At 40.7% G+C, this 25786-nt stretch overlaps 1 protein-coding gene across 1 annotated transcript in view; it reads left to right on the forward strand.

Moving 5' to 3' along the window:
- The window catches only part of LOC138520915 (cytochrome P450 2A6-like), a 181735-nt gene that overhangs the window by 108100 nt on the left and 47849 nt on the right, over nt 1-25786 (forward strand). Inside the window, exon 7 of the mRNA XM_069633342.1 lies at nt 15472-15659. Within this exon, the coding sequence (XP_069489443.1) occupies nt 15472-15659 (188 nt within the window). The remainder of the gene's footprint in view (nt 1-15471; nt 15660-25786) is intronic.

Below are 25786 nucleotides of genomic sequence, written 5' to 3' on the forward strand. Positions count from 1 at the left end.
TGCCTACACTTTACATGCCTACACCAGTGATTACCAACATGTTGAAAAAAACGTTAAAGCTTTCCCTCCCTCTCTGGGCTCTGAAAAGATCAGCAGGCTGCTTTACGCAGACGATATCATTCTCATTGACCAAACGAAGACAGGGCTTCAGAGAAAACTGGACAATTTGAATGAATATTTGAAAACTAACGATCTGGAAAGCAATGCCTCGAAAACTAAATTGATGCGTCTAATTAAAGTGGCCAAACAAAAAACATCAGAGGCATGGTTCCTTAATGACGTTCGCCTCGAAAAAGTGGAATCTTTCAGATACTTGGGCACCATCTTCAGCAACAAGATGAATGAGCAAACAATGCAAGACTTTCTGATCCATAAAAATAAAACCTTAACTAATCAATTGATCATAATATGTGATCGCTTTTCAGTTAAGGCTGCAACTAACTTTTACTGGATGAAAGTGGTTCCAGCTTTTACCTACAGAGTGGCAGCCATCCCAAGTATTCCAGACTCAATCTTGCCCAAACTGGAAGGCTTTCTTTGGAAAAAAGTTCTACGACTGCCTGCCTGTAGAAGAAGAGAACTTGGCCTCATCTCACTTGAAGGCAAGGTATCCCTTGACAGCCTGATGTTCTACAGGGAAGTGAGATTATCTAACGAGAAAATCTATATACTAATGCAAGAAGATATTGAGAAAGGCACAAACAAAATGCCAGAACCTGGATACCTAAAAATCAAACTCTCCTAAAAGCAATAGGAAGTTCAGAGGACGAGCTCACAGCCAATCCAACAAAGACAGCAAAAACATTGAAAGAAACCGACTGGTGCGACACACAGCTGAAAGCACTAAACTACAAATCTGCAGCCCATCTTCCGCCATTTGCTCAAAAAATAAACAAGCCTATTAGTTACTTATTGAAGTTTCCAAACAAGACCTTCCGCTCGACGTTTCTTAGAGCAAGACTGAACATTTTAAAAACAAACAAGGTTTTGAGAACCCGAGGCAAATCTGAGACCGACTCTTGTCGTTTTTGTTTGAACCAAGACTCAAAGGAAAGTCTAAAACATTTGATTCTCCATTGCCCTGGTACCAGTGGCAACAGGGAAGTCCACCTAGGTCATCTCTATTTTAAATTTTCAAGACTGGACAAGGACTACTGGTGGACTTTCTTGATGAATGGGCTAACTCGAAGACCAGTCATCGCTTTGGTAAACTTTTTGCATAGTCTAAACTTGGACGCCACCCGTTAATGAATGGAAAAAACCCCAAAGGACTTAGCCCTTTCGTTAATCAAATTGTCAACCAACTTGAAGAACTAAAATGGAAAAATGGAAAAAAAATATTAAAAACACTCGATGAACAGGACTTTTCTTTATGTAAAAACTGTTAATTTAGTTAACACAATAAAAAAAAAATTTAAATTGTAGGTTGGCAATAAAATTCTGAATATACCTTACATATGGCTGCACCTCCATGCTGCATGTTGCATGGCAATAAAACCCCATATATATATCCTTACAGTGCAGTCCCACAGATCACCCTTAGGTCTGAATCGAGCTATAAACAGAGCCAAGTATCCTGAGAAGCGAAGTAGATCCAAGAAATGTCCGGACACACAGATTGTATGTTTGGCAGCCTGAACGCACTGTTTTCCCGGTAGAGCCCTGCTTTGCTCTGGATCTACGCAAACCTGCAAAGCTGCTTCAACCTGTTGGAGTGGTGGGGCCAATAATGCTCAACACCTCCTTGGTGCCCTGCAAACATGCCTTCTCGGAAGTGTCCCTGGACCCTCCAGTGGACTGACCAGCTTGTACCTTAGCAGCCATGCTGGAGTGCTACCACATTGAGTTTCTGCTCAAGCTTTGGGAGAACACTAGTTCACACTGCAAAGCCTCTTCTTGCCAAACCTCGTCAACCCTACTGCTTTGACTTGGATGCTCCTGCATTACTATGTGAACAGTGGTGGTCACTGCTTGCAACATTTTCACCTTTCTTCAAGTGTCCTGAGACCAGCTGCATCTGTGCTCCCTTAGTCTTTCATTCACAACAAGAGATCCTGCTCTAGATGTAAATCTGATCCACATCCACACCAGCAGCGCCTGTGCACTTTGAAACATAACCAAGGAGGGGATTTCGTAGTCCACATGACCTTCTTCAAACCCGCTAAGTTTGAACCTGGAGTGAGTTTATGGTGGTGGTTAATCATACTACTTAGCAATGACCCATAGTTCATCCATACCGTTTTTGCACACCAAGGATACCTTGTGGTCCTTGTCTTGACTTGGGTGGCTCTTGCTTCTTATAGTCGTCCAAAGGTTGGGGACAGCTTTGTTCTCCATAGCAGACCCGCCTCTGACTCTTGGAACACATTTCCTCACACTCCAGTCTCCTCTTTTAACTTTTCCTTCCCATTTAAGTTTGACCTTTGTAAGCTTTACGCTTCAACACGCGTTTTTATGCAAAAACCTAACATTGTGCACATGGCTCCGATCTTCCTAGGGCTGGACTTCTTAAGTTAGGGATATCGATTTCTGGAGTTGGCCATTGTGATAAAGTTTGTTTGCTTTACCTCCTCACATGTTTTTGCAGGAATCCACACTCTCCCACATTGACCGTAAAAGTGACTGTTCATATATTTGACCTAGTGTCTGTTTAAGTAGTAGTATTACTGTGTTCTTCATTTTTCACCTGTGTTTGTTTTGGGCCTTATAAATTGCATATTTTTGATATGCTACTGTCTAAGGGTAATTCTTGTCGTCCTGCTATGTGTGCTCATCCAAGACCTCAGATAATCCCCACTGCTCCTGAAACTTAGCCGTCACCGCTCTCCAAGCTACCTTGAATTGTCCTGGCTAACTTCACAGAAGTGTTCCCTATTTCACTAACCTAGCATGGTCTCCTGAACATCTGTTCACCAGAGCAGAGATCAGAAATCCATTCTAACATACATTACATTTCAATGTAGTCTCCGTTTCTTAAAGAATAAGACTGTTTTATGTTGAGAGTAAATCTATATTTGTATGGTATTATCTAAGAATACTGAGTGGTTCTCATTGTACAAATATTGAATGCTTCAGTACTTTGTTTAGATTCCTGTAATTGCAAGCTTATTTTCTGCGTGAACATAACACTATAGATCTCTCCACAAAATACACTTCTGTAAGCCTTTCCATTTCGATTGCTTGCACATGGATAAATATGTGGAGGGTATCCATGAACAACCAATCCGAACAACGTTCTTTTTCAGTTACTTACACAAAATTCAGGTTTGGATACTTTTATTTGAAGAACTAGAAAGAACTAGAAATTCTGCAGAAATGGAACAATGCATCATGATTCATGCTCACATCTCTGTAACATTTTTCCAGTTAGTCCTATAAGACACATCAACACCTGTATTTTGTGTGACTTTAAAACTGGACTTAGATAGAGAAACACGTTTACTTTGCACATCCCCATATAGGGGATCAGGGGGATATCAACATCAGAGCAGGTATATTGTGTGTGTTTTTAATTTGGGTAGAGACACCAGGTTCTAAAGAAAGGGGGGCATTAAGTTGAGTAAATGCAAGATCAGAGGAAAGAGTCCCACTGTATAACATTTTGGAATTTCAAGATGGGCTTAGGCTTACCTCTCTGTAATTTGGGTCTGCCTCAAGGCACATAGTTTGTTTGCTAGGTACTTTGATTTCTATAGAAGGCCAATATGAAGATGGTGCAGTGGATGCTGAAAAGGATATACATTTGGAGAGGGATAAAACACAGATGTCTTGGGTTCATTGGGTAAAATGTCTTGTGAGTTGGTTTGATGCTTGTAATATAACAATCAGATGGTCTAGGGAGGTGTGCAAAGAGGTGAGTTGGGTGTTTCATCCATTGATGTGTGAGAGGACAATTCATTTTTTTATTGTTTTATTGGTTGTTTATCTTTCAACCTTTAACATACATACATACATCCATACATACATCATCAGTTCAAAAGAGAAGTAATCCTTCTATTTATCAGAAATAGTCTGTCCTCATATCAATGTAGCTCCAGCCTTTTTAGCTTTAGAAGCTAACGCCTAGAGTTTGCCTTCCTTGGATTTTAGGTAGCCGTTTCGTCTATCTGCAGTATCTCAAGAAATTTCAGGGCATCTATTGTTTGCCCTATTTTAGCAGCTGTTAGTAGCATCTGCCATAGCTGACTTTCACCAAATGGATCAGGATGTTTTGAAAAAGATCCCATCACCTTTGTTCTTTGCTCAATTAGCGAGGGGCAAGTTAGCATCAAGTGTCTAGTTGTTCGATCGTATCTGTCTCTCTACAGAAGCGACATACAGCTTCCCGAGCCGTTATCTGTTTTCTAAACAGAAGCAGTTCTTTGGATGCCAAGATATTTAATCGGCATCGTATCAGTAAATCTATGTAATAAGGCGATGGAAATTTCATCAGATATGCTGGTAATTCATTTACCTTTCTCCGTTCCCAGATGATATTTATGTACAATTTACTCTGACTTTTAATTCAACGGTTTCGATCCAGTCCCTCTCCAATAAAGACTTTTTCACCTTGGTTGGATTTCCTTTAATGGTTTCAAGGTCGATGTTTAAGTTATCTAAATGCTCTTTACATTGCAATTTCCATCTCAACAGATTTTTATTTTTTATTGAGTCCATTCCTTTTAATATCTCAAAAGGTGCTTGGGGGGAATCTATGACACATATTCGGAACAGAGAGAGTGATTTCCATAAGACATTGATGTTAATGACTGCAGTCTTAACTTATATCTTATTGTGGCTGCTGACACTGTATTCGGTAATCTCAATATCTTCCACCAAAAAAAGCTTTGCATATCTCCCAAGTTTTCCAAGAGAGATTCATTAGGGCCTCTACACCATATGTTATTACTGCTGTCACCTTTTGCTTGAAAAAGGTGACAGTGGAGATCAGGGAAAAGGTACCATAGCGATAGTGCAAGGCTCTTCCCTGATTTGTCAGTTTCAGGAGTTTTTCCCTGATGAACATATATTGGCCCAGCTCGTTTACATTTCTGTTGATCCGTATTCCAAGGTACATAATGGAATCCACTATTTCAAGTGGGCTAATTTCGATCTTCCATTTGAACGTTTTAAACTTTTTTTGATTGCCGTAGGCATATTGCATGATCATCACCTTTGACTTTTCTACATTGATCTTCATGTCGTTGTTATCCAAGTAAACTTTGAATGCATTCAGGTGCCTTTGGAGACCTAAAGCGGTTAAGTCAACAAAGATCAAATCGTCTGTGTAAAGTATCCATGGAATTTCTGTGTCCTCGATCCTAGGTGGAAAGGCCCTGATTGACATTTTTGCGAGTCCATCATGTCTGCCAGATAAAGAACAGACAGAAATGGTGTTAGGGCACATCCCTGTTTGATCCCCCGAAAAGTACCAATCTTTTCGATAGGGGGCCATTTTAGCAAAGCTGAATTTGTATAGTTGTGTCTGTATACAGTGCTTTTATTGCTTCCAAAAGATCTTCGGGGCAGCCCCATCTCTTTAATTTTGCCCATAGTAATTCACGGCTAATGACGTCAAATGCTTGTTCAAGGTCTATGAATCCAAGGTAAATTTTATTCGTGGATTCAAGCTCTCTTAGTTTCAGGAGATTCAGAATGAACAAGTTTACAGAGGCAGTCTGACGTTTATCTAGGATGTCCGCTTTCTTTGCCCATATTTTGAGGTCGCGCAGGAGTACAGATGCAAAATGTTTGCCAATTGAGTCTAATAAGGCTATAGGCCTGTAAATCCTTGGTTAGATGCGATCCCCTTTTTTAAAAATCAGTACAACAATGGCGTCCTTCCATGACGCTGGAATAGTTCTGGTTTTCGTAACTTGTTTAAACCAAAGATAAACAAAATCTGCCCATTTTTCTTTATTTTCTCTGAGCATCTGATTAGAGGCACCATCAGGCACAGCGCCCTTGAAGAACTGCGCTTGTTGAACATCCAAAAACGATTGATCATGGCTGCCATGAGTTGTTTTTTCTTGTTTTTTAATGCACTCTTTACTTCCAAAGAGAGGGGTATAGTGGCAAATCCATCTTTCTTCTGACACCTGGTTGGTTGCAACAGCCGCTTGAAAGTCATTTCTGTTGTTGATAATGTCCCATAAACGTCTCGTGTTACAGACACGTGGCCAACTTTCTTTCAGCACTGTGCTGTACTCTGTGTGCTTTTGTTGACTTCAGCCAGTTTTATGGGCATGGTTGCACTTCCTGATAGACTCATTTTTCTTGGTATTATCCCTTTTTTGATAGTCAGAGTAATTGAGATCGATATTCTTTCCTTTTGTTAACTAAAACTTTATTATAGGCGTGTTTCCTGTTTGTCGTTGTTACTTTAGTTGGATCTTGTTTAGTTTTAAATGCCATCAGCAGCCAGTCCTAATCTACATCCTCTGGGTTGCTCGTCACATGGCAATTATATTCTTCTGTCAGGCCAGCAAGGGTTTCCTGCTTTATTCTCAGTTTATTTCGACCCCAACATACTTCCACAGGAGTTATTTTGGATGGATCATATTGCTCCCCTGTCCACGTCATTTCTATGTCCAGAAAAGCATGGCCAATATTTGCTTGCTTTTTTACTTCAAATGATTTGATATATTGCCATGTGTACCCAGCCACAAAACAGTACTCTAAACAGGCAAAATTGCTGCCGCAGAACCAAGTGTCAGCACACTTAAGGTCCCCAGCTATTGAGCCATTTAGCATCTTCGTGGAGCCAATTCCCATTTCGGTCTTCCATCTACATTCTTTATCGCCCAGATGTTGATCATTCCTTAACTTCCTCACTTTATACGTTAATTAATTGATTGGGGTCTTCTATCATTGATTTGTCAATTTTTCCCATGATGTCATCAATGAAGTCTTTGATTAAACATTTATTTTCGCTCCAGCAGGCATTTATCACGAGGATATTGACTTCGTTATTGGCCAGCCTTATTTTAATGGTCAGGATCTGTACAAAGGGGTTCGGAATGAAATGCTCTAACACATGAATTTTTTTCGTTATTTTGACATTAACTAACAGACCTGCATAGGGTCTCCCCTTTTCACTTTTCCTGGTGGGATTTATATAAACCTCATAGTCATCACATCTCAGTGTCTCCCGCACCCAAATTTTCTTGGAGGCAAACAATGTCATGAAACCCCAAGAAATTGTCCTCATCTGAATAGAAATGCTTAAAGCCTTGTGAATTCCATGAGGCAATATGCAAGTTTTTGGCTTGTTTCTTATTGGAGGTCTATTGTCTTTTCTTTGCCACTAGGGCTTCGGCCATCCATGACCAATTGCTCCATTCTGTGATTTTTTTTAATGTTTATTTTGGTTTTTACAGGCTTTCTGGAGTTGTCAATAGTGAAAATATATGTTTTCCCATTGGTTCTTGATGGTAGGGCCAGGGGTCAAGCTTCTACTTTAGTCACTGAAGTTTCGCATGTTGCCTAATTTTTTTCCTCCCTTTGGGCTTCCTCTCTCTCGTTCTTTTTAAGACCTTTTTCAATTTCGCGATTATTATGTTCTTTATCAACTGTAGACTTAATTTCGAGTTTACTTTCCAGCTTGATCTCCACAGGGTGGTTTACTAGGGCCCTTTTCGATTCTTGAGGGGGAGATCTGCCAGAGGACACGCCGTTTTTTTTCACTTCCGCCAGGTTGTACCCCAGTTTAGATAATGTATCTTTCATCTCCATCAGCGAATCCTTAATCATACCAGATCTTAAATGGAGGATCACCAAGTCCAATCTCTTTTCTTTGGGAAATTCCACAATTACTATGTAATCTGAGGAAATAAAATGTAGTGTCAGGCTCTGCCACAAGATGCTCATTACCGTTTCACGATTCAGAATGAATTTCTTTGAGCCCTTCAAGGTTTTCTCTAGCTGGATTTTTATTTCTTTGTTAGTTCTTTTTACTTCAGCCGGGGCATTTCTCTCCACTTTCTAACTTGGAATTCTGATCGTTCTGTGGACTTTAACTTTCATCTTTTTATTTTGTACTTTTTTTTCTGTTTCTTTCATATTTCTCTTTAGGTTGACTTCTTTTTCACAACCCTTACTTTTGTCTTCTAATGTTTGGAAGTCCTCGGTCATGCTAATTTCTCCTGAATCCGTGCAGCCTTTATCAGTCTCTTTTAATGATTTTTGGCGGCTTGTTCCCATCCTTTGTAGTTTGTTTGGGACAACTTGGTGCCAAATTATGATCACCCTTACTTGTTGCTGGCTAAACCCCAGCCGAATCATTAATTTTCTGCCAATCTGCTGAACTAAAGCTGTCCCATGCTTCTGCCTATCTGTTATTTTCCAGGACTTCGATAAGATCACTTAGGCATGCATCCAAAATCTGGGAGTCATCAAATTAATTTTCTGATTGCCAATCTACGTCTTGTACTCGCCCTTCTTACGGGTTGCTCTTTAGCACCAGTTATCGTCTCAGTCTTGTGTATGATCTACTTCGGGTGGTAGTTCTTGTGTTCCTTAGAAAGGCTCTTGAGTCTTGTTGTTTCCGGTTTTGGGCTTGGATTTTAGATTTTTTTTCCCCTAGTCAGCTTGTTCTGATTTACCTGTGGTTTAGCTGTTGGATTAGTAGCTTGAAAGATCGAAAAACTTGTTTCCGGAGAGTTTTCCCATCTACTTCTATTATAGGAGTAATTCGAATTTTGTCTTTCCCCTTTAAGCCACAAGTGTCTTTCTGCAACCGTATCGTTTTGTCCTTAGATAGTTGGAGTGGGCTCCCTTTACTTGAAGATTCTGATGAGTTCTGGTTACCCTTCTTCAATACTTTTTTATTAATAGTGTGGGGCTGATTTTCTGTGTCCAAAGGAGAATCTCTGCCTGATAGAACAGGCTTTGTGACTTGGATATACTGCTCTTTACCGGAGCAGTGGAGACTCCTCATCCACTTACAACCTTCGAGAACCACTTCCATTAGAAGAGTTTTGTCATTTGACTCATTTCTGACTTGCACTACAAGAAGAGTTTGTCATATCCGCGTTTGTTCAGCTTCTCTGTCCAGCCTTCTCTGCATTCTTTTTGTGAAGTTCTCCAGATTGCTAATCTGTTCCTTAGATTTCAGATTAACAAATAGTAAATCCTGCAGAGACTCATTAATTGTTTCATATAATTTTAGGAAAGGGGCTACTGCTTTTGTGAGGGCTGCCATTACTGTATTTTGTATTTGGGAAGCAGTCTCTATCCTTTCCTTTCTGAATGTCTCCTCCCATTTAGAAAGTAAGATGTTGTTTGGGTTTAAATCTGTCAACAATCGAGTTTCTTGGCATTTTTCCGGATTTGCAGAGCAGGCTTGTTGGACTTCTCCAATATAGGGGGCCTTTGGTGGATTAGTGTCTTGGGCTGCAATTTTGTCCTTAATAAAGGACAGACTTTTTCCCGGACGATCTTCCCATTTAGGGCTGAGATATCTTTAATCAATTTATCAGCAAGCTTTGAGTTACGCAAATCTTCATTTGTCCGGTTGCTCGAATTTCGTGCAGGCAGTCTCCTTCCTGTTTGGTCTGGGAATAGGATCTTTTCATCCCCTGTCGCTCGTCTTTCTAGTTTCTTCCATTTATCTTCAGGAATCTCTCGTGTCATGTCTTGTGTTATTGGTTTCTCGCCATTGCACAAGCTAGATCTCTCTAAGTTCTCACCCCTTTCGGGCATTAAGGAGGGGTCATCAAAGACATCCCAATTTTTGGCTTCTTCCCAAGTTAGAGACCCTTGGTCCTTAGCTACTTCGTGATCATCTTCCACTCCCGTCCGAGTCGGGAATTGTAAGTGAGACTGTTGATCCTGTAGAGGTATTTTAGCGGTCTCTCGTTCGTGCCAAATAATCATCTCCCATGGATTTGCCCACTTGGGGTACCTCCAACGATCGTGGGAACTCCTTTCCACTTATTTGTGCATTCAGAGGGGGCCTGGGGGATTGGAACACAGAAGAGTTCGAAGAGCTCACCCCAGGACAGCCCGCACCCATGGATTCTCTCCTTTCATTACTTGCCTCTTCGCACTCCCCTTCATTAGCATTTAGCAAGACGTCATGAGAAATACTAGTGGGTAGGCAGCAAGTCTCCATTCAGGGAGTGTACTCTCCCCGCCAGTCTTGATTAACTTGTTCCCCCCGACAGGGTCCTCACCTAAGACCTCAGGGAGAGCGGGAACTGGCCTGCAGGCTGAGAGCGGGGGAAACTCTGGAAGCTCTGCTCCCGACTCCATCGGCCCCTCACTCGCCAGCCGGCCGCTGTCGCTCAGCAGTCATGGGCCTGACGGGAAGGCCACTGCAGGAGAAAGGGGGTTTCACTCCCCCTAACCCTCAGCTCCCCTCGCGATCATTAGTCTGCTGTCATCGTGGGCGGTTACAGCCGGATGTTTCCTTGGCTCCCTCTCTTTTCTTCAATCGATACTCGCAGCCAGCAGAGTTCGATCAGAAGAAGCGTTCATTTGGTCATTTGTCCCGAATGGTAGACAGGATTGTTTTAAAGGTAAATTACTTGAGTTTGATGTTGAGCAGGGCAGGTTCCGAGGTGTATTAGACAGTAGTGAATGCCAACGCTGTCTCACCTGTAGTCTCGTGTGTGAGCTCCCAGCCTCGCTCACCGTGTCCTTCAAGGCACCGGAGGACTTTTTCATCATTCAGCACCTTCCAACAGTTCCTTCAAAGGTATCAACGCAATGAAACACCTGCCCCCACCTGCAAACACATGGTGGATTTATAGCAGGTTTCTCAGCAGGCAGCAGGATCAGAGCCCAACCTCCAGGAAGGCTTAAAGGTGCAGTAACAGCAGGAAAACGTCCAGGTCACCGGGGAACAGCACTTGCAGACCACTTTCGCGGCCTCGTTCGCGGTGAATGGTGGATTTATAGGAGGTTTCCCAGCAGGCAGAAGGATCAGAGCCCAACCTCCAGGCAGGCTTAAAGGTGCAGTAACAGCAGCAAAACATCCAGGTCACCGGGAACACCACTTGCAGACCACTTTCGCGATGGCCTGAACAGTTGACTGGAAGTTGGATGTGTTATTGGAAAGTGAGATATAAAGAGTGAGAGAGAGAGAGAGAGAGAGAGAGAGAGAGAGAGAGAGAGAGAGAGAGAGAGAGAGAGAGAGAGTCATCTTGCAGAGGAAGGCTTGCACAAGGCAGGTTGTGTTCTTGTAAATACGTATTTTCAGAGGGAGTGAGTGCAGTTAGTGACAAAGTGGAAAAAGTGGAAAAAGCTGTCCCTATTCATAGTTGAGGGTCAAGTTGCTTGCTGTGTTACATGGAGTCACTGGTAAGGAAGATACTCTTCATTTCCACATGTTGGAACATTAAGTAGTGGCAGATATGAAGAATTGGACAAATGCGAGGCAGGATTTTGGCACTGGAAGCCCTTTGAAGTCGAGTCGATCCTCATCCACAAGTTCCTTTTAGGGGATTCAAAGATTTTCTGGCAAGCACTTGCAACGATACGTGATGGCAGAGGAGTGTTTGTAGGCCTCTCTGCCTTTGGCATCTAAATGATGGGCCTCTACATTTCTGTCTCTGAATGTGATTCAAATGCCCAATGCTGATCTTATTCCCAATATAAATGGTAAATAATTTGGCCTCATGCAGATAGCCTTACAAGTCTAGAGTGACAGGAAATATTAGAAATAAATATGCCTCTGAAATGCAGACTACAGAAACAATAATCCTCTGGAATTGCTGTTTGGATTCTGTAAATGGATTTAGTGACCTTTGGTGCGCTAGTGGGTAACGTGTGTGAAAGCTATTTAATAGAAGGCGATCATCAGAATTGTTCAACATGGACCCAAGATACGAGCAGGGACGGTGCTTTTCAAATCATTGCAAAATGGCATCATTGAATTAAACTGAGCATGCGCTCTATGATTTTGATGCTCATATTTGGCTCAAGGGGAAAATGACTCATTGTGATATAAGGAAATCAGACTGCAAATATCATGGGCTCAAGCATGGAATAAACACAACTCTAGAGTTGGAGTGATCCTGTCCAGCTATGTGGCCATGTTAAAGTCAGGCAATCAAGCCTACAGGATTGTTCAATATAATTAAGCAACTATAGTAGGCCTGGTCCGGTTAGTTTTGCAGTGAATCTTCTCCAGGTGACTACACGTATGCATTACTGCTAATTTCACATGCACAAGGTTGCAGCGTGGTCTATGAAAGTATATGTAATATCCAACATCCATATGGAGCACCACATGCTTGGAAAAGATATGTTAGTGCAAATACGTGCTACTGTTCGCAGTTGGGGCTTCTGGGTGCATAGTGTCTTTGTGTGCATCTCACTGATGTTCCAACATCTCAAATGCCGGCTCTCTGTTGTACTTGTGCAAATGATGTGAGCAACTAGACATAAGGGGGCAAAAGCTGAATTTCTGAAAAGCCTAGGAAATGGCCATATAATGCGTATGCAAAGGCCAAAACTTCTGTCCTTGGCAAGGCTTGTTTAAAATTGCTCTCAGCCAAAGGTGTTTCGACTCCTTTAAGAAGGATCCTTTTTGTGCCCTATGACTTTCAGATTAAGACTAGTAAAAATGTGAACATCAATAGAAAAAAAAATGAAACATGCTGCAAGAAACGTTAAGTCATCAAAATAAAGAAGAGGAGTACAAAGAAGACTTGGCTAATGATAAGTGGTGGCCACATATGAATTCCTACAAACAAGCAGGGCGGCCGCTCAACAGTGTTTCACATGAACCACAGCAGAGAGTTCTTCAAGTCTCTTCGTGTGTCATTATTGTATTTGTTGAGTGCAGACCTAGCTCTGAGAAGCAGCAGAGCGCTTTACAGAGGTATGCAGCAATACATATGCCAATGGAGCACTTAACAGCAGCACAGAGGCATAACAGAGTGTTGTTCATGGGTCACGACAGGCCAGGTACACAGCTGTGAGTAGGCAGCAGAGGGGCACAGAGAAGGGACTACAGCTATACGGGGTAAAGACGGGAGGGCGACGACTGTCGGGCCAGGTGGTGCGGGCCGAAGTGATGGCATAGGAGCTGAAGAAGAGAGATTCCTTGAAGAGGTGGGTCTTGAGTTATTTTCTGAATTGTTGGAGTGTTGGAGCGAGTCTGATGCCTGAGGTCTAGTTTTCAAGAGCAAAATCACTCTATGCTTTCATAATGTCCACATGAATATAGTGAATCGAAATAGCAGATATCTGCATAGCCAGTGGTTATACAGGAAACCTGGTGTGGTTCAGGCCCTCGAGGACTGGTATGGGGCTGCTCTGATATAGAATGTTGTCTGTATGTGGCAGAAGTAAGTGCTTGTGAAATCAGGCACTGTGAAATTGCTTTGGGATCCTCCGCAAAAAGGCTGCTATTTTGGGTAAAATATTTGATTAACACTGTTCTCCTCATGGATCCTGAGTACATCTAATGCTTAAAGTGCAATTAAATGGAATTGTTATTTCATTAAACAAACAGCACCAGGTTGGGCTGAGTGATGAGTTCTATGAACTGCAGAATGTATTGATGAAGGATTTCTGCCACCACTAAGATCACCCACTTTTGCTATAAGAATCAAGAAAGGAATCATTTACATGCACTTGTAAACAGCACAATGGGAATAGCTTATGAATATGTTATGTCAAGTGTCTGCTTCATGGAATGTGGATTCCCTTTGGTAAATAATACAATTTGAACAAGGAAATCAGCGTGTACCCGGGTAACCTTGTTAGTTAACATATATTGCCAAAAGGACTGCTATCTGACTTGTCTATGGTGGGCGACATTTGCCAGAATTCCTATTGAATTTTCCAGTATTTTGCATGTGCCAACATAAATGAATTCCATAAGAACACACAGTATCACCACCTGCATCAAAATCACATGCAGACAGAGATGATCTGAAATCTGTGAGGCAGAGTAGATTGGGACTGTTGAATCAATAATAACTCTGCAGTGTTTCGAAAAACATAGAAATATGTTCTTAAGCATGTTTTGTCCACCTCGTGTGATCTGTCCACAAATTTGAAACCGACTCACCTAGTGTGATGATTGCAATAGATTGATTTTTATTCATTTTTGTAGTCAATGTACTAGATGCCTCTACCATCACATAAGAAATGTAAGATGAGAATAAAACAGAACGAATAAAAATCGAATACAATAGATTAATTGTAGACATATTGGAGTCATAGGTCCTCAGGAAGACATTTTGAAACATACGTATGCATTTGAGGAAGGGAGTTGCTTGAAACCATTCCAATATTACAATCAATGTGTTCTATTCTAGAGTTAGCAATGTCAGTGATGTGAGAACATGGTGGATGGATGGATGGATGGATAGATGGACGGACGGACGGACGGACGGATGGATGGATGGATGGATGGATGGATGGACGGATGGATGGATGTAAAATGTATTTGGTGGCAAGAGGTGTAGAAGTAGATTCACAGTTTGAGTAGGTTATTTATTGGTGAATGAATAATTTCTACACAATCCCTGATTTTGAGATAACGAACAATTGAGGACTCCTTGACAACTTATGCGGGATTACAAGAAATATGATAGAGATCTGCAAACCAGACCACTGCTGACTGCAGGTGTCCAATTACAAAGATCCAAGCTTCAACATATATGATAATGACCTTTGGTTGTAATGAACTTCAAACAGACCCAATGCCATGTCGGGGTATACATATACACCTGTACAAAGATTGTCTTTACACATGAATACAAATTTCAACATGCGTACACGCGTAGTCAATTTGAAGGATTTATGCAAATGATGATGGGAGTGCATCACTAAATCTACAGACAAACTATGATTATGTTGAGATTGATTTTTCCAGAGATTAGGGCAAACTATATCATTAAATGCTGTTTATTGAATTGAATTGTGGAATTGTCTATGTTTATTGTTGCTGATTACGACATAATATATTAAAATTATTTTGCAGAAAGACCAATTTTTTCAAAACACATCCTCAAGGATTATAAAGATTTACATAACATGGAAAAACACAATAACAACTATTTACATTGAATCTGAGAGCACACCATAGATTATCTGTGTCATTAGTTCTAACAAGAGGAGGTATAAATCAAGTACTCCCCCAGACCCATTCATGATGTGGGATCTGTGATCAGTTCCTTGATTGGTCTCATAGGGGCAAGACTCTACACTAATAAGAAAAGAGATGCACCCATTTATTATATATTCAGCATGCAATGTGTGGTTTGATAGCATAATATCATGGAATGTTCAGTGTCTCAAGCTGCACCTATTATTGTTTTTTTTTATGACTTCCGTAGCTGGTCTTACAAGTAGGATTGAAATGTTCTTATTAAAGAAATTTGTCATTAAGACCAAATTGTACCCATGAAAAAGTTTGCCTTAATCAGATCTGAATAACTGACTGTAATGGGAGGCTACTTACAAGATATTTAACTCAATTGAAGGAATTCCAAATCCCCGTTTTAAAATGTTTTACATTCCTCATGACAGAAAAGATTCTTGCGGAGATTGATTGTGTGATTGGTCGAGCTCGTATCCCCGCCATTGAGGACAAGAGCAATATGCCCTACACAGACGCAGTAATCCATGAGATTCAGAGATTCACTGACCTTGTTCCACTTGGAGTTCCACATAGGGTGTTAGAAGACACCAGTTTCAGAGGATTTCTGCTACCCAAGGTAAGAATGCCCTATAAGCCCATATGGGAATCTCAAAATTAATGAAACCGAAAAAAGTTATTGTACACATTTCTATCTGAAATTGTAATACGTTGAGGTTGTTCTTACCATTTGTTTAAATAAATGATTCTTCATCTCAACCCTGGCCTGTATCGCTGACAGCAGAGAAGCTTTCCTCCCACCATTTCCCCTTACCATTCAACCCTCAATTTTGATAGCTCACAAATGTCCAACCCCCATTTGTCACAACCCTGGCTCCCTCCTCAACCACTCGCCTGTCTTTCCGCCACTTTATCCTCACCTACAGTTCACTTACTAGCAACCATCTCCTGCATCACATACAAGGGAAATATCATAACATGCTTCACCACTTATCATTATTAAAAGGCCTAAAAACATATTTTCAAATAAAACAATCTTTTTAAATACTGAAATGAGTTAGAGTACAATGATTTTCTTTGGTAAAAAAAAAGAGTTGTGAGGAATATTTCAATGTTAAACTGTTTAAAGCATACATGTAAGTGCTTTATCCATGCAAAAGTTTGTAAAGCTGGAACGTGCAGAATGTATTCATGGCACTTAAAATGCCACAAATGGGAGAAGCAAAGTGAAACAGTGAAGTCTGTCAAATGGCTCATGCATGAGAAAGATGGGATGGAGAAATGTGGAATAGGAAGAATTGGGCCACTGTCATATATGAGTGCTGGAGGAAGCAGGTCATGGAATCTCAAGGTGCAGTGTGTTGGGAGAAACAGTGGAAATTGAGAAGGTAAATCATAAAGGTGAGTAACCAGTGGTTATGTATTTGAATGCCACATTAAAATAAGAAGTACATATTAGGGACTCTCTTTTATATTGGCTTCTTTATTGTTTGTTGTACTTTTTACATACTAATGTGTTATACATGTAGCATTTTCACACAGATGTGTTGAATTACTGAACTAGTATCTCATTATTTCTGTTGACTTGCGGTGTATACAGTTACTAATGTCCAGCCAGATAATTTTAAACAAAAGCTAACACTGTAGCAAGGGCTACCAAGTGATCACTCCCCCTTCATTTGAGCATATACCAGTGAGAAGTATCCACTAGCTGGCATCAATGGTTGAAAATTAAGAAAAACATTTCATGGCCAGTCAAGACTGAAGGTAATGATTACCATCTGTCCTCAGAAAATGTTTTGGCATTTTATAGAGGGAAACTGTTGGATATGTTTGGGTCAAGAGAACTCATTCTCACTAAAGAACAACAGTAGAGGGGAGAACTTTCAAGGATTAGTGATAGATACATCTTGAAAGCTATATTTAAAGAACAAATGTTGTCCATGGATATTACAGAAAATTGGAACATGTTTAAAACACTAGAAAACACAAATTGAAATGTCTGAGGGGCATTGTGCTCCACCGACAAACTGGAAGCACAGGTGAAATTCCTAAAAAATATTCTAAACAGTGGGCTAAAATGAGCCTTAGTCAGGCACTAATTATCTAGACAGCACCTTTGAGAAACAAACAAATTAGGGCAGCACCTTTTTTCAATACTTCTCCCAAAATCTAAGACTAGATTCAAGAATCTAAAAACAGAGGCAGTTCCATACCTGGTCACTTGTACAAAGTTTCAGCAATCATAGTGCTGCAGGCTTGTCAGGCAATGAAGGGCATTGAATTAGTATACAGAAAGAGTACATTTGTTTATAGGGAAATATATGTAAATATGGTGTATATTCTGGACTTAAATCAGTATTTACATTGATGAAATGAATATATATATCTATATCTATATATATTGATATATATTGCATGACTTGCGGTAGCGGTCATGTAGTCATGGTTAAGTTGCTAAACTCATAGGAAGAGCACTTTTTGGGAGGCTTATAACTTCGCTCCCCCTTGACGAATTTTCACCAAACTTTGCAAATAAAAGTATATGGTCCACTCTGAATGTTTTACAAAGTTTGGTGAGGTTTGATCCAGGGAGGGCAAAGTTATAGGGGGGGCCCAAAATCTCTTTTTTTCCCAGACTGAATAGAGAAAGAATTTCTGTCGCGCCTACAGCCCAAACGGCTAGATGGAGTTTCTCATTTGCGGCAGGAGCAGCGACTTGGTCCCGAAAGCCTGCTTTTGTAAATTTGGTGAAAATATGTCCAGTAGTTTTTTTTAAAAGGACCAAAAAGTAGGTCTGAAAAAATTAGTGATATCTATGTCCGCTCCACAGACACACTTCCCTGTTCGCTCTGCGGACAGGACACCAATTGGATAATTGACTTGCATCATGTCTGCGGACATGCAACGTGTTCTTATATTGGCCGGGATGAGGCGTGTGTTGCGTCAAATTGTTTCAATGCACCCGCCATATTAGATGCATGGACATGCGCTGGAAGTGAGCATGACTCCAATTTTGGGGAGTGTGTGGATGTGTATGAGTGTTTGGAGAGGGTTGGGGAGTAAGAGATGGGCAAATGCTGTATTTGTTTAGGTGGGAGAAGGCCGTGATGTGTTTGTGTTGTCCGCGGTCACCACGGTTGTCAGTGGACATACTAAACACTGGGCGCACCACTGGCTATTTTAGTTTAGTATGATGTTGGTTTTGGGTCGTTAGAAGAGCATTGGGTGAAGAGGGTATGTATTGAAGAGTTTGTATGTTGGTTGTAACTATTTTTTAGAGTGTTAATTGAAGTGCATAGTTTTGCGGTGGATGTATTAAGTTTTTGGGTTGTGGTCATTTGGTAGGTGTTTGTTTCTATGGGTGTGTCATGCTGCGGTGGTTGTGGCCAGGGCCTAGAATCTTGGGTGCATGGCCGAAGGCCATAGGCTGTAGGCCATGCACCCAAGACTCTAGGCCATGGCCACAACCACCGCAGCATAACTCTACAATGCTACCAAACATTTTGATTGTGGTATGTGGGCTGCTTAGGGGATATGTTTTAAAAAATGTGAGTACCGTTGGTAGTAGTGTAATAGTGTTTATAGGATAATGAGATGATGTGTGTTTGTTTGTTTGTTGGATTGTGTTCAGATTGTTGGTATCGAAGACTCTAGGCATTTTGGGTTGTATTTATTGGTGAGGTGTTCGTTTGCATGGGTGTGTTAAGTTGCAGTGTTTGTGAGTTTAATTATTATATACTTACTGTTTCCTTTGTTGAGGCTGTATGAAGAGTTTTGGCCAGGCCATGCAGTCAAGATTGTAGAATTTGGCAACAAGCGCTGCAGCATAAGATACCCATGGAAGCAAACATTTTGGATTGTGGTTTTTTGGTGAGGTGTTTGCTTGAATGGGTGTGTTATGCTGTGGTGTTTGTGATTCCAATCATTGTATACTTACTGTTTAACTTTTTGTGGTTGTATGCAGTTTTTTCATGACATGGGTAGTTGGAGCACACATTTTTTTTCTATCACTGTGATAAAAGAAAAAAATCACATGTTAGTGTAGGTAGTTTATAATGAGTATTGCATTGCATAGTAGACATTTCTGTTTTTTGTCGACCCTCATAGTTAGTACTTTAGAAGTACTATAGTTCAAACCAGTGTACTGTGCAATTTGCTCAGTTCCTGTGTTTGTTGATTAAATCATTGGGTCTGTGGGAAAAAATCCATGCTGGATTAAAAAAAACCTTTCTACGTTGTGGTACAATAGATTTCTTTCATTGATTTCAATAGGAGGAATTGAATAGGTGTATGGTTTTTCATTTGGAAGTGGTGGTAGTATTGTTGCAATTAGATAGCAGTTGGTGTATTCTATTTGTTTATTTCTTTTTTCATTTTAGTGGTATTCATCTATCTGTTGGCTTGTTGCAGATTTTTGGGACAGTTAGATAGATATCTGTTGGAGTATTCTAACTGTTTATTTCATGTTTAATTTTAATGGTATTCATTTATCTGTTTCTTTGTTGTAGATTCTTGGGGCAGTTAGATACCTGTTGGCATATTCTAACTGGTCATACTTTTGAAGTTCAAGTTTTGTTTATGTTCATACACAGATTAGTTATTAAATTTTGGTTTTAAGAATATTAAGTAAACGTTTACAAGATTGGCTGGTAATCTCTGCTTTAGACTAATGGTACTATCATTACTTTCGAACCATCCAGAATTCTTTTTTATATATGCAGTGTAGTGACATGCATTGGTTGTGGCTACTGCGTGGTAGATCATACCTATTGTTATGAAGGTTTTCTTACCAAGTGATACTTGACCATGTGTGAATCCAGTCAGCTTGCAGTTGTTTTTGGTACCATCTGCATTATAACGTAAAAGCATTACTATTACATATTTACTATGTGTCTGTATTTGTAAGGTGGAACGATTATCGGAATTGCAGGTAGTACATAATCTGCTATGGTTTGCATTTTGTACAAGTTGCTGAAATGGAATGGATTCACAGTTAGGTATGGATACATACACAAAGCGTTCATTAGGAACTTCTTCTTGTACTACATGCCTCCAAAGAGTGCATGTATGTTTCCACATGTTTGAAATCTGGAAGATATCATTTATAGGTATGTTTTTGTTTTCTTGTACTTGTAGCAAGTACATTAGACATTCTTGTGGATCTTCTTGTGAGTTTATAGTGAATTTGACCATTCCAGCACAGTAGTCCAATTCCTACTTTATTCCAGAAACACTGTAAGTTTTGTCAGGATTGTTGGTTGCATTTCTATGAAGGACTAACATTTGCAAACACAATGGGTCTGTACCGTGTAAGTAAATGTTGTCAATAAATGGTGGCAATTGGAATAGAATATTTATTGCTACATTTGTGTAGCAATTTACACCAGTTGTATTTGAAAATTTGAATGGACCTGACAGATCTGTGTCTAAATCATTTGTTGGGAGTGTGCGTTGCTTCTTTGAAGAGGTAGTTGAGTTACTTTGAGCAGTAGATTTTTCTTTGGTTGTGGTTCTTGATGAAGTATTACTTTCTTTTACTTTCTTCGGAGGAATTGCTGTGAGATCCTGCATAGATTGAGTCTGAAGTAGTTTTCTTTTACAACGTTTTGCTTTTTGCAGAACAGGAAAGGTTTTTAGATGGGGGTATAGAGTGTACGCAGTCTATTGTATTCTAGAATGCAAGAAATATCAGTATTTACTTTACTTGCATCAAAGTTAATTAGAAATAGTTTGTCAAGTGTACGTAAGCGTGACAGTGCTACATAGCTCATGCCTTCTTTAAAGACTCTGCTACCAATATCTATCAATGCTTTAACTAGGGTAAGACCTTGTGATTTGTGAATGGTGACTGCGTATGCTAGAGTTAGAGAAAATTATTGTCTGGTTACATACATGTCTTTGAAAAGAAGGAAGCGAGCAGTTGAGCGTTCTATCCTTTTAACTTTGGATTGTTTGTCAAAGAGAATATTGACAAATTGAATATTGTTGTCACGTGGGTATGTTTGAAAGCCAACAACTGTACCAAGTGTTCAATTAACTAGTTGTTCGTCCACGTCAAGGTTACGTTTAAGCATTACTCTACAGTTTAAAGATAATTTTAATATTTTCTCCAAACCAGCTTTGTTAGAGATAGAGTTTTCCAGGGTGTTTAGCCTTGTTGTGGCTTGTTGACACATGGATAGTGTCATACCATGTACGTCCAGTTTGTCTGTGGAGAAAATTTGAACTATTGGTTGCATTTCTTTTTGTAACATTGTTTCATAAAATTTTGAACAGCTTGCAAGAGTTGGCATCGAGGACATACAATTGACATGTTTGTGTGCTAATTGTTCCATGACATCAGTAGCACATGAGTTATGGCCATAGAGTGCATGGATGCCCTGGTTTTTAATATAGTTTGTGCTTCTTGAGATAGTACACCAACTCTAATACTTTTTAACATGTTGGCGTATGTCAGGTCTGCAGACTGCCGCATATTTTCAGTTAATTCTCTGTGTTGGAAATGTTGCCAAAGGTTGACATTTCCTATGCTGCCAAGAGATTTACGGCACAGTTTGTGCCCTAAGGTTTTAAAAATAGGTTCAGCTTTCACTGGTGTTAATTGAAGAAGATCTCCGAAAACAATAATGTATTTTCCTCCAAAGAGCTCTTCGTAGTCTGTTTTAAGGACCTCTTGTAGTCTGAGGCGAATTAAAGCCAGCATTAGGTTGGAGACAATGCTCACCTCATCTATTAACAGCATTTTCATTTGTTTGAAAACTCTGCGTAGTTCCATTGCAGCTTCTGTAGAAAGTTTGTCATAGTCTAATTTGGTTTGGTGTTCTACTGGAAGGAGTAGTAATCGATGTAAAGTGACACAGCCTATGTTGTAGGCAGCTAAACCTATGGGGGCAGTTACAAAAGCTGACAGTTTGTTGTGTGTCATTTGTTGGAGGAACTTGCTGATGATTTTGATTAAGAATGTTTTGCCTGAACCAGCTTGATCACTCACGTATAGCAGTATAAGATTGTAATCTTGGCAGATATAGTTTTTATTTTCATGTTGCACACCGTGTTCAATTTCTTTTGTTACTTCTTGGAAAATGCTATGCTGCTCAGTGTTTAGTTGTGATTTCAGTACAGCAAAGTCTTCTGTACATTGCTCATACTGACACATGGTGTTTTCTACTTCTGTCATGGCTATTCATGCCTCTTTTGCCATTAGTGGCTGTCCAAGGGGTTCTTGGCTTCCTGTTACAGAAGGTTGACTACTGTCAGGAGTGTCCACATCTAGTTGGGCCTAGAGTTCTTCTTCGTGTTGCTGTTAATTGTGCAACATTGTTTGGTACTATGTAAAGTTTACGTCTGTTATAGTGCTTTCATTTGCTTTGAAAGCGTCTTTATAGGAGTCATACGTATCCAGTAACTCTTCTTCTTTTCTCCATGCTTTAAGAAGTTGTAAAAGGGACATGTAATACAGTTCTTTATGTTGAGGAGTTTTTAATGATAATTTGATATGATTAATTAAGCTGCGTTTGATAAGTTTCACTAAGCTGCCTTCACAATTTGCTACTCTGTATCTACCTTTCTTTTCATCTGGTTTAATATTATTTTTGTATGTGAAGTTTTGGGCTACGTGGTAGAGACACATGGTTTCCAAAGTGGTACTCCTGTTTGGGTAGTATGTGTCTAGTAAATTGTTTTTCAAAATGTTTTGGCTGCTGGGATCATTTTTGTCTATTGTTTCTGAGGAGGTGCAGTAGGAGATTTGACTTTTTAGAGACCTCAGAGATGTGGGCGGAGAAGGAAAGGGTGGAGTCAAAGATGACCCGAGGTTCTTAGACTCGCAGGTGGGGGTAGGAGGAGGGCCAAGGTAAGCCCGCCAGAGAGTGCGGGGAAAGGATGGTGAAGGTGTGCCGATGAGGAGGATCTCCATCTTGCTGGCATTCAGACGAAGATCATTGGCGGCACACCAATCTTGAATGGTAGTTAGGCACTCAGAGATGAGAGAGGGAGAGGAGGTGGCAGAGGGCAGCCTGAAAAGGAGTTGAGTGTCATCAGCGTAGCATTGGAAATTTGAGCAGAAAACGGCAATGCAGTGGGCGAGAGTTGCCAGGTATTGGTTGAAAAGCCAGGGTGAGAGATTAGAACCCTGAGGAACACCACAGATAGAGAGGAAGATAGATGCTAGGAAGGACCCAAGTATGACCTGGGAGGGTCGATCTGAGAGGAAAGAGGTCAGCCAGGCCAGAGCCTTATCTGTGATACCCAGGTTTCCATGGAGTAGGTTGAGCAGGATGGTATGGTTGACCGTGTCGAAGGCAGAAAAGAGATTGATTAGGATGAGGACAGAGGGAATGTTAGAGCCAAGGTTGGAGAGCAGATCTTCACGGATGTTCAGGAGAGCAGTTTCCGTGCTTCTGGCAGCTATGAAGCCAGACTGGTGGTCATGGAGACAGCCAACAGAATTGTAATGAAGGTTAAGCTGAGAGATGGACAACTTTTCCAGGAGTTTGCAGAGAAAGGGAGTAATGGAAATTGGACGATAATTTGATGGACAAGAAGGATCAGCTGTGGGTTTCTTGAGAAGAGGATGCACACGGGAGTGCTTCAGAGGGGAGGGGAAGGATCCTGAGGCGAAGGAGTGGTTGCAAAAATCAGCAAGGGCCGGAGCGAGGGTGTCAATGTGGTCCTTGATGGTTTTAGAGGAACAGGGATGAACGTGTTTTGACGAGGCTTTCATAGATCGGACTTGTCTAGCGACCTCGTCAGGTGAGAAACAAGGAGAGGACGAGAAGGATGGTGGGGGGTGGATAAAGGAGGGTCAGCAAGGAGGGTGGACAGGATTTCCTGGGTTTTTGAAATGAAGGGAGCATTTCTATGCCGAAGCTGTACCATTTCTGTGATAGTGTTTTGTCAGATGACATGTCATCCCAGAAGTCCTGAAGCTCTGTTTTCTCTGCTTTGGTTAAGTAGGCTGTGACATATCATGCAACTGCAGTGGAATTGTCTGCAATGTACTCCACATCTATGCACATCTATTTTTGCATTCCATAGGAGGGCAATGATTTTATTGTAATCATTGATGTATTTTGATTCTTCTGTTCTTTTTATGTAATATGTGTTCTTAGGTGATTTACCTTTGACACTATGTCTAACTGAAGACATGAAGTTGTTTACTTTACCTGTTGTTGAAACTGGTTTGGGGAAACCAAAGCGGCATTTGGTGTAGTATTTCCCTTTGTTTTATATTTGTCACGACAATATTTCCCACATTTTTGTCTTTGAAATTGTAAAATTTTTGCATGAAGGTCACTATGGGCCTCATTACAGGTCACCCGGTATGGAAATAGCGGTGGCGGTAAACCCGCCGCCACCGTTGTTTCCATACCGGGTGATCCCGAGTCCTGCAGGCGAAGGTGTCATTCCCGCCAAGTCTGACCTGGCGGGTTTAACACCGCCCGCCTGCAGGCGGACGAGGAAACACCAGCACCATCAAGAGATGGTGCCGGTGTTTCCATGGTCCCCATTCCCATTGAGACCTATCGGACTCAGTGGGAATGGGGATTTACCAAATTCCGCCTCCTGAATTCCCGGGTCACCAAGGTTGTAAAGCTCCGGTAATTCCGGGAATCATAGAGGCGGAATGGTAAAACGAGTCCGGCGGTACCCGAGCTGGAAAAACCGGCAGGTTACCGCCGAACTCGTAATGAGGCCCCATGTGTTGTTTGTGAAGGGATTTCACAAGTGACATATTTTTAGATGAACTGCAAAACAGTGGCATCGCTATCCTGACCAAATTTAGGAGCATCTTTAATCCACAAAAGCATGTGGATGTTTGGTGCTCTTCTGGCTTGGTATTCTTTTCTCCAAAAGAAGTGGTGCACTTCTCCAAGGGCAGGAACAGTTTTATTACAAATGAAGTGTAGCATAGCAATGAAGCGATGATGGAAATATCTTGATACATTCACAGGATCTAGAGAGCAGAGTTCTCCTGCTGTTTTGTTTTTGTTTGCTATCCGTAGGAAATTGTGTACATCTTCCCATGCATATTCTGCACAACTTAATGCCACAAACCAAGTGGGTGGGCCAAGGTTTCTTATCATACAACTCTGTGACGTCGGAACCAGTATTATTTTGTACCACACATGTTTGCTAAAAGATTTGTAATGCTTGACTGTAAAATCTCATCTTTTTCTTGCACTTTTTGTAGTAATTTCGTAGCTGACATATTTTGAAAATGGGTACCTGATTTCAATGTGTGTGCAACTCCGTAGCATAGAGTTGCTAGTTCACTTTCAAAGAGAAGGTGGAATATGTATTCCACGTTTTGTCGGAATCTGGGGTCTTCAGAATACATTCGTAAAGAGCGGTATTCTGATGCTGTTATTTCGTACCTTCCTCCTTTTCCAGTAGGAAAGAGTAGAGGGAAGGCATGTGCTACCATACATTTTTCCCATATGCTGATTGGAGATACTTTGGCTTGTTGCATTCGGTACGTTTCCAGTGCATCATCTATGGTGTCTTTAGAGTGTAATGGGTGAACTGTATAATGGTCTAAAATATTGGATTCTGTAGCAAGATCTAGAAGTTGAAATTGACCAGTTTCTGATGACTCTTGAATTATTTCAGTGGTTTCCCTCAGGTTTTCTTCAATATTTATTTCTCTGTAGTATTCATTGTTGTCTTTTAGATATTGCAAGGCTTGTCTAACTTTATGTAAGTCCATGAGTTGTTGCCACATTTTTGTGTCTTTTGTAGGTA

The sequence above is a fragment of the Ambystoma mexicanum genome, chromosome 13 (genome assembly GCF_040938575.1).
Source record: "Ambystoma mexicanum isolate Mex_15411 chromosome 13, UKY_AmexF1_1, whole genome shotgun sequence".
Taxonomy (NCBI): Eukaryota; Metazoa; Chordata; class Amphibia; order Caudata; family Ambystomatidae; genus Ambystoma; species Ambystoma mexicanum.